Source organism: Strongylocentrotus purpuratus, unplaced genomic scaffold (genome assembly GCF_000002235.5).
Source record: "Strongylocentrotus purpuratus isolate Spur 01 unplaced genomic scaffold, Spur_5.0 spur5_scaffold_16, whole genome shotgun sequence".
Classification (NCBI taxonomy): domain Eukaryota; kingdom Metazoa; phylum Echinodermata; class Echinoidea; order Camarodonta; family Strongylocentrotidae; genus Strongylocentrotus; species Strongylocentrotus purpuratus.
Window position 1 is genome coordinate 10,895,797 of NW_022145601.1, and position 10,409 is coordinate 10,906,205.

Genomic DNA, 10,409 nt, shown 5'->3' on the forward strand with positions numbered 1-10,409 from the left:
GTGTGTGTGTGTGTGTGCGTGCGTGTGGGGGGGGGGGGGAAGTCGCACATAATGATATCTTGTCTTTTGGTAATTGTCTTACGGGGGTAGTTGTCATGGGGGGGGGGGATGGTGTATTGTCCCAGGGGGTAATTTTCCTCGGGGTGGTTGTTTGGGGTGGTTGTCTTTGGGGGGGGGGGGGGGAGTAATTTCTGGGGGGTAATTTTTCCGGGGGTAATTGTCTACGGATTTTTAGACCTCGGGGGCTGGTTGTCATGGGGAGAGGGGGGGGGGGGTAGTTATCCAGGGTAATTGTTCTTGGGGGTAATTTTACGGGGTGCTTGTCTAGGAATTAATTGTCCTGATACGCCTTCAATACGTTAATAAAAGAGCAGTAATATGAAATAAGATAAAAAGTGCTATCCGCCACTTTGATCTTTCATGCATATGTATAAACTTATTGATACTATTATGGATATTAAAACTTACAAAGGCGAATTATACAAAAAAGGGTACTGGTATTCGTAACAGTAGTAGAAGTAGTAATAGCATCAGCAGCAGTGAAAGTAGTAATAGTATCAGCAGCAGTGGCAGTCCTAGTAGTTGTAATAGCTGTATTATTATTCTTACTACTACTACTACTACTACTAGTAGTAGTAGTAGTAGTAGTACTAACAGTAATAGTAACAGTTCATGGAAGTGAAGGTATTATTATTATTATTATCAGTAGTAGTAGTAGTAGTAATAGTATCAGTAGTAGTAGTCGTAGTAGTAGTTGTCGTAGTAGTAGTAATAGTAGTAGTAGTATTAGTAATGGTAAAGTAGTAGTATACGTAGTAGAAGTAAAATAAGTAGTAGTGGTAGTAGTAGTAGTAGTAGTAGTAGTAATAATGGTAGTAGTAGTGGTAGTAGTAGTAGTAGTAGTAGTAGTAGTAGTAGTAGTAGTAGTAATATTCCGCTTTTACCACAAAGATACTTATGATTTTCTTTGAAGGCTTCCCTGTGCGACACCCTCTAACAGTAAATTCTCCCAACAATTTTTTAATTTTCCCAACCATTTTTTCATGAAAATAAGACATAAGACAGACTTTAAAAAATCTTTCAACACTTAAAATAATGTCTGGAATGGTATATCGAGCCAATTCATTGCTTTGTGACGATTTACATTCACCTGAGATGTAATTAAATTGTAATAATAATAGTTGAGAGAATTAAGGAATCGATCAGATCAGTTTTTCCCAATTTTTATCCTTAACAATGGTCTGTTTTCATTTAAACTTCAGGTTATCTTTAATTGTACATTTAGCATTGAAGTCACTACCTTAGCAACATTTTCTCTCATATGAACAATGTTGAAAAATAATTATGAATCTTAGGTTTCCCATTATGTATATATTGCAATTATTAAGCAAACACAATTTATGCCTGTTTTTGGAATTTTCAAGCCATATTTCATATCAACTGCGAAAAAGGGACATTTTTGACAGAAATGAGACCATGCAGTCGCCTTGATCTAAAATCATGCAGCTATCGTTCAAAAGTATTTATAAAGTAGAAAACTCGGAAATATAAGTATTTAGGGTATGATATAATCATTCTGATTTGGTGAAAATTCCCTATCACCATTTTATGTTTATGAGAGACTCATTTCTATTGGTCATTGCATAAACACGTGACGCATATCTAGAGAAGATGTGAAACGAGTAAAGTTTCCAATCTCACCAATAATGATTTTGATATTTGGTCAAAATGTAGATATTGAATCAGATTTCCAAATAAGTAATCTACATTATGTTATTTTCAATAAGGCAGAGTCAATTTGATACCATTTTTCATGCTTCGAAAACCTCATATCACCCCGTCACCCTCATGTACCCTCATAATCACCTGTTCTTAAAGATAAAGTTGAGTTCTGGTCATGTGATTGCATTGTGAAAGAAACGGGGTGGAATCGATCAGAAAATGTTGATCATTTAGCAGGTAAGTATTTGTGTGTATTGCAAGGTTCTGGAATCTTTAAAATGATAAGAAATTTGGCCCAGTCTTGGTAAAGTTACAAGCACTGTACACAGAAAGATGTATATGGGACTAGACGAACACGTGGCATAAGAATCCGTCCCGATTTGTACGATGTTACATGCCATATTTAAAATATTAAGGCACTTGAAGAGCCATGCTTTCCAGGGAACATGTTTTATCAGATGTTCTTTCACCCTTGTATAATAACAATGATAACGCTCACAAATTATTTTTCGCCTCTTCCCAGAACTCAACCTTCTCTTTAAAGCAAACCTATGATGGCGCCATAACTGTTCGTAAAAGCCTCAGGAATAGGTTCCGTGAAGTATTCCTTTCCAGCCTAGCGGAACTGCCAGTGGCAGTGTCAGCTCTCCTCGCCTACGTACCCACGTTCGAACACCGACTGACGTTTGTCTTTTGGACGGTGACGTAGTACTTAAATCTTTCACATCAGTACACAGTTTGTGATTTGGATAATAACTTTCGATTCAGAGCCCTACCAATTACGCCCAAGATTACTAGCGCTGGGCGCATCTTCAGATATGGCATAACGTACTCCTATTGGTTGACCTACTTATCATGCTGATTTAAAATAGATCTTGATTGGTAGGGTCCATAAAAATGGGCGTGTCAAAGATATAGTAGAGGTGGTCCTTCACGAGATAATATAGGGATAAAATGATTTACAGAATACCAATTACCAACAGTAATAGCGCTGTATCATTTATCTGTGAAAGATACAACAAAAGATAACACAAAACTTACAACAATTTTCAAATACTGCCCCTAATTGATACACGTCTGTAATTACCTAATTCCACTTACACACGAGCACCCTCACAGAAACTTAATACATAGAATGTTAGGGGACAAAGTTACGAACATGTATTGTCAGATGTATGATACACAATAGAGTTATGTCTTGCTTTGACATGTAATCAAAAGCAGATACAGAAAAACGTATAGAAAAGAAATTTCGAAGCAGTTTGTCTAACATAATTTTATTGTGATAATCTCACTTTTCATATTTACACGTACAACCAAACAGAGTTATCAAACACCACGATGAACTCGTCACACGATGAGCAACAAACCGAACTTTGCGAATTTCGTCCGACTCTCCATTAGTTCATGAATTGAAAGAAATTAAATAGAAAAGCAATACCAGTCTTACAAAATGAGAATCGATGTCTGTTACGGATTTACGAAATCTGGGCCCTGGTTAAAAAAACACGTTACCATTAAACAAATTGTAAATTGCTATGACAAATTTGCTCTCATCCAATCAGATGCCACGATTTCAGGAGCTTATAACAGTTATACTAACTTGTTACTGATGATAATTTTTGTGAAACAGGGCCCAGGTTACTTAGTGTGCACATCCAGTGATGAAAAAACGACAATTAAGGCATTTCATTGACATCCAGACGTGATTGTACGAAAGAAAGAAGTAAAACTTCAGGGTGAATTTATACATATTTTGTATATGCTTGTATGACCTTTTGCCTTTTGAATAGCAGTCGAAATAAATCATCACATTTTTTTCAACATCAAAATATGTGTCATCGTTTGATATTGTTTTTAAATGTTCACACATGATTTTGTCCGACATTCGTTCTAAAAACATTATTCCTGAAACATGCACAGTGTACAAAATTACACGAGTAAACACATTATTATATTGCCCACGTGAAACTGATCCATGTTGTCTTTTAAGAAGAAAAGAAAAGTGCATTGGGGAATACTCTTGGACGCATTTAACTGTAATTAGTCACAAAAGTATATTAGTGAAAGAAAGTGCTATAAAATATTACGGGTTGATAATCTTGATATAAATGTTAATTCTTTGCAAGCCATGGCAAACCTTTAAATAAAATTAAGTCAGACACATTTCACCCTTGAAGGGAGCTTTTCACTCTCATTACGGATTGTGTGAGTTTGCCGAGTTTGGCTCGAGACATGCACCGAGCAGGACCCGAGCTCTACACGAGGAGAGCCGAATCAGCTCGGGCCCCAACTCGTCAACTTTTCCAGTGAGCCAAAATATTTGAAGGCGTTGAGCCACGAATTGAACGTATTCCTTGAGCGCAAGAAAAATAGTCATCAATATTTTGTAACAACTCTTTATTTTTGAGCTGAGGAGGCGGGGGGGGGGGGGGGGGGGCACCAGTGGCGGTTCCAGGATTTCACGATAGGGGCCCGTTGGGTGCCTAAAATTCGAAAAAGTTTTTTCTTTTTGTTTGCCCCCGGAAATTCGGGGCCGTCGGCCCCCCCCCCCGTAAATCCGCGCCTTGGGGGGGGGGGGGGGCGAGCACATACAACTTAACTGATTTCATTGGGGGGGGATCTCCATTGGACGAAAAAAAACTCCCATTAAAGCCTCTCTAAAGTGTTGGGAGCTCCGAATTCACCACAAATTTGATGGCAAAATTTCACTTAAATTGTATCATAATGTGAAAGAGAATGTCAATTAAGAGACACTTCTGCAAAGACCCCCCCCCCCCCAAAAAAAAAAGAAAAAAAAAAAAGAAGAAGATGTGTTTGAAGACAAATATTGATAAAAGAATACATAATTGTTGCAGAAAACCTACATTTTGTATTCTTTCATCAATATTCGACATTTGTTTTGGAAAAAAAAAAAAAAAATCCTTGCAGAAATGTGGCTTGAATGACATTCTCTTTCATTCTATGATACAATTCAAATATAAGCGAATTTCGGGGCTCCCAACACTTTAGAGGGGGTTTTTGTGGGCCACAATGTAAATATTATTGTTTTCATACCCGTTCCCTCACCTTTGAAACGAAAGTAAGCATGATGATTATTAGCATGATCAAAGGGATAAAATGGCTCAAATCATCAAAACTGTGCTTTGTATTTTATTTCAAGGATCGTGATCTTCTTGCGGGTATATATTTTTTAATACTTTTTTTTTTGGGGGGGGGGGGGTAGTGTTTTTTATTATTCGGTACTTATCAGAGTTACAATCCTAAGAAAGGTCAGCCTTTTCAATATATTTTCAAATAAGACGCATTCACGTAAAAGTATTTGGTGTATGCTACCTATATACAAAGCATGTACCGTAAACATTCTTAAAACCTACCAATAAAAAGACGCAACAATGATATTCGGAAAATAAGGACCAGAATGAATCACACAGAGAGTTCACCCGTAATACCGTAGTACGCGGGGCACTGGTCGTATGCTCTTTCGTCCGTAATACCAGCAGTGATTGGATTACGTCTCCTCGGTCCTATTCTGGCGGTGTCCTGGGTGAATGCCAGGCAAGAGCGGCTGGGATCTTCAACAACTGATTCTGGATTATAGAAAGGCATTCTGTCATATGGATTCACGCCGGGATTCACGGGTCCTTCTGTTGTGTAAGAAAATGCAAAGAAAACACCACGTAATGGTACGCATAATAGTGGACGTTTTATCCTGCTATCGGACCCCTCGGTAGAGCGCAGCTCGGGGTCATAGCTGGATGTAACGTCCCCTTGGGCCTATAGAAGCAACTTTGCCTTTCATAGCAGTCAATATATATATATATATACAACAATTTTTTCAGAATACCATTTATCTTTTCATAATTATCTTCAATGCGCATATGCAAATGAGGATTAAGCGCCATTGTATTAATAATACGCTCATGCGCACTAAAGTTTGAGAGCAGGCAAAGGGATCAAAGAAAAGATACAATAAAAGTTTTAGAAAAAAGTTGCAACAATTTTCATACTTTACATCAATATTAGAGATAAAAACAAGTTCATAATACCGTCCCAGGATTAGGCTTGAGCCTCCTCCCCCCTGTAGAATCGCTACTGAGAATAGGTCAATACGCTTACAAAAAAAAAAAAAAAAAAAAAAAAAAAAAAATATCCCCATTTTGATTCAAAACAACTCATATTATTATAGCGCTTTCATTCTGTGAAACAGAAAAACTATTTAATTCGGTAAAAAGATGAAGCATTAATTAGGTAAAGAGATGAAGCCAACCGTTGGAAATTAGGAACAGCTGCATCATTCACCTCATGAAGTTGTTACAATCTTACGTATCTTATGTTGACGTGCAGTTAATTTGGGGGTTTGTCTTGAATGATACAGAACCTAATCAATCCATGAAAAAAATGAGGCGTAACGTGTCATGGCGAAACTCACCTTCAACTGGACAAGGATTCGTGTTGCATTCTGATGAATACATTTGCTCGTCAGGGCACCCGACCCTGATTCCGCCGCCTTCGTCAATGCATCCCCGCCATTGCATCGTATTACCACCGGCATCGCAGGTCTTGCTGCACGGCCAGGGTGACCAAGTCTCGACCCGCACTGGTGCCACAGGACCACCCTGAAGTCCAAGGATTGGGTTTGGATGTTGAACTGGAAGACAACCTGGAGGCGGCCTGCACCTTTTGAGCTTCACGATGCCGATGCCGGTTGTTTGCTTTCGATCAAAGCAGGCCATCTCGTGCCCCGGACGGCACATCCGACTGCGACTACGAAAAGCATTACTCCCGCACGGACACGTATCCCAGTTAGACCAGTGGGTGTACGGATCAGTTCTTTCTGGTTGATACGCTGTCAAAACAAAAATAAGAGCGAAAATGGATAGAGGCACAGGCATTCGGAGCTAAAGGGTACCAACGCCAGAAAACCTCGTTTACTTTGTTATTGTCAATCATCTTAGACGTTTTTTCTTGTTAATATTGTGTCGTGGTCGAGGGGGTTAAGCACTTGACTTGATATTTACTCATTAGTTATCATTGTAAATATGTTTTTGTCATCGGTTATTCTAAATACTGTTATTTTGTTTTTGTTTATGTACCTTTTAAGGGGCCCCTTATCACAAGCTCTGCTTCTCCGGGGTCCCAAACCTATCATGTTTTTTATTTCTTTTGTGTCAATTGATTGTAAAATGTTGTGTTTGATTGGTTTGAATAAACTTGAACTTGAACTTGATTTAAAAAAAATTGTGGGTTCGATCACTGACACAGCACTAATGCATTTTGGCAAGGCATCACTCTACATTTGCTACTGCATTCACAGAAGAGAAAAGGGGACCTGGTAGGACGACGGAAGTCTTTTGTTACTAATTGCTATATATGCCCTCATGGTGACCATAATGGTGGGAGTACTCTCCAGGGAGTGAAGATGGTGCACATTATGCGTGAGTCCGATGACCGGGGTAATAATCTCTGTAAAGCGCTTAGAGACGGCATTTTTATAATAATCGCTATATAAATCTAGATTATTATTATCATAATTGGTCAGTATAAAAAAGATCCTGTCTTGTTGCCAACTTGTGCGCCTCTATACTGTATAATGTTAGAAAAGACTGCTAATAAGTTGTTTAAAGATGTCTGAAGGAAACGCGTACTTTACTTCTGAGTATTCTCATGCGATACCCTGAAGGATTAGGAAAGACAGTACTTTGGTTTTTTTTTAAATTGTATATAGAATTATTGACTGACGTAGGCGCCCGCAAAACATTCATTACCATATGAATTGGAGCTGGCCTACTTGTGTTTGGGTAAAGAGCGACAAGCTAATAACTAATGGTGTCACGATGTTGCCATTAACATTTCGATGCTGTATAAAATGACATGTCCTTTCACATTCGTGAACCGAAGATTATTTTGCTGACGCAAAATGGCAAAAAGAAACAAATGATGGGGGTGGATGATCGAAGTAGTACATGTAAATGCGTCTTCTTTCACCTCTTTCTCTCTCTCTTTCTTTCCTTGCTTTTTCATTCATTTTAATTTTATTTGTTTTAACACTGGAAGGTGCATATTCCTCTGTGCCCCCTATATAATATAGACGCGATACGTAGCATGTGTCCCTGGATCTACCCCTGTTCTAAAAAGAATTTGGTCTTACTTCGAGATTGGAGGTGGTTTGTCATCCTCCTCTGTGACCCACGGGTATCTCCGCATTGACACGGTCCCGTCTCTTCAGTCGGAAACAGACCCTTGGCTCGTATACACTGTCGTCTGCCTACTATGCAAAACCGATATCGGGTATTCATTGAAGTGGCCGTGCACGAGCATGTCGTCCATGGCGTCCAGTCTGAGTAAATCACTTCACCAAGTGCTAGACCTATAGTGAAACCAACCAACAAACAAACAGTAATATATATACAATCACACAAACGATCAAACCAGGGGCGGATCCATCCGGCTGCAAGAGGGGGGGGGGGGGGGGAGGCCAATTCATGAAAAATTTGCGACTCAGCCAGCCGCAGCCGGTAAATAAGCGGGGGGGGGGGGGGGGAAGTAAGAGCACATATGTATTTGTTTTGGTCCAATTTTTTAGGAAATATTTAGCAGCGACACAGCCAGCCAGTGAATAAGCGAGGAGGGGGGGGGGGGGGGGGGGGGAGTGTACGAGCACATTTTGTTCGTTGTTGCAGCGAATCATTCAGCCGGTTATTTACCGGGGTAAAGAATTTATGGCTTAACCAATATAAATAGGCTTAAATCTATAATTATTTGAATGATTTCAATTGATTAAAATTGAAATAAATCGATTCAAATTTGGATTGATAATTACGAAAATATGTTATCAAACATGTCAAAGATTGTGCTAAATGTACGGCTCTATCTTTTCGACTTACGTAGTGCTCTTCTTAACCTGACGTGATTACTGCTAGAATTTCTGCATGCGAGTGACTGGTTGAACACAGAACAACCGTCATCATCCGTCGTGGTCTTCGACGTCGAATCGTATCCGTATGCGTCGACGGCCGCTGCTGAGTTGACCTCATCACGATATCGATGTTGGACTTCTGCCGGATCCGTCAACGAGTACGAGAAGGATGATTTCGATGAAGGGTCGAATTCGGTTTTAAAATCTGTTTTTTTAGGGGAAGTTTGAAACATCCGCGTAAACATCTATAAATCCATGATTTGGTGATTTTTTTAAAGATAAAATCAACATTAGTCTTAGACTAAATGAAAGACATGTATAGCTGTAGAATCTAAATATTTCTCAATACTTTGTAATAAATAAGAGAGGCCTATTAAATTTTAAAAAAATAGACCACCTCTCATATTGAATATGAGGTGACGGTTGTTGCCCGGACATGATAGTCTCGAGTTCTCGGCGAGGGGGGTGGGGGGATGTTGGTGATGATGATTATAAAGGTGATGATGGTGATGATGATGATGATGATGCGGACAATGGTGATGATAATGGTGATAATAATGATGATAATGATGGTGGTGATGATGATGATGATGATGATAATGGTGATTATAATGATGATAATTGTGATGATGATGATGATGATGATAATGGTAATAATAATGGTGATGTTGATGATGATTATGGTGATGATGACGATGATGATGGTGATGATGGTGATGATGATGATGATGATAATGGTGATCATTATGATGATGATATTGGTGACGATTGTGATGATGATAATGTTGATAATTATCATGATGACGATGATGATAACGATGATGATGATTATGAGAACGATGATGATGATGAAGAAGATGAAAGTGGTGGTGGTGATGATGATGATGATGATGATACATCATAACGCAAATCAACTTACATGAACATGGTATCAGTATACAAGGCCGCCTGGTTATCATACTCTTGTTGCCTTTGCAACCAAAGACGTCTAAATGCATCGTCTGTATCCTTCTCTCGCTCAGAGGAGAAGGAAGCAGGCATTCTCGCCTCCGGGTCTGTTCTCCCTCTCCACATGATGCACTGCATCGGGACCATGGCTGCCATGGTCCCACACCCTCCAGTGACTGGCAGAGAATTACTGTAAAAATCACAAAAAGCAAACGTCGTTTATACGAAAATTTAGATGATTTAGCAGAAAAGGCAAAGCACAGATTGGTAGCAAGTCACGCAGCCTCAAATTTGAGTTTGGTAAAATTAACTTCTGTGATGTACACATGTATATCTAGATCTTTGGCATATCTTTGGTTATCCCATCCCCAGGCACGTAGCCAGAATTTGATGTTTTTTTTTTTTTTTGGGGGGGGGGGGGGGCACATACAAATGTACATGTAATCGATCGAGGTAAAAAAAAAAAGGGGGTCTAAAAAGGTTCAACCGATCTTCGAAATTTAGGGGGGGGGGGGGCACGTGTCCCCCGTGGCTACGTGCCTGCCCATCCCGCACCTAACTCTACCAGAACTCATTTCCCCCTCGGACAGTAACTGCGTGGAATGCACTTTCGAAGATCATCCTTGACGCTACTTCACTGGAGGGCTTCAAGGGAGCGCTTCCACCCAGCATCTAGACCAACAACTAGATAGTTTATTCCTCAGCACTACATCCTGACTTATGGATCCTGCTGAGTATCGTAATAGAAGTAGAAGTAGACCTAGATCTAGATCTAGACTAGAAATCTAACCATATAAAATATGTGTCATTGATGATATTG

General features: G+C 39.4%; 1 protein-coding gene across 1 annotated transcript; it reads right to left on the bottom strand.

Moving 5' to 3' along the window:
* Nucleotides 1–4,948: 4,948 nt before the first annotated feature.
* LOC105441704 lies at nt 4,949–9,745 on the bottom strand. Its single transcript, XM_030987361.1, has 5 exons — nt 9,628–9,745; nt 8,610–8,846; nt 7,874–8,092; nt 6,155–6,571; nt 4,949–5,369 (listed from the first exon to the last, which is right to left on the bottom strand). Exons 1-5 carry the CDS (start codon nt 9,743–9,745, stop codon nt 5,149–5,151), a joined length of 1,212 nt encoding a protein of 403 aa, XP_030843221.1. The 3' UTR covers nt 4,949–5,148.
* Nucleotides 9,746–10,409: the final 664 nt, after the last annotated feature.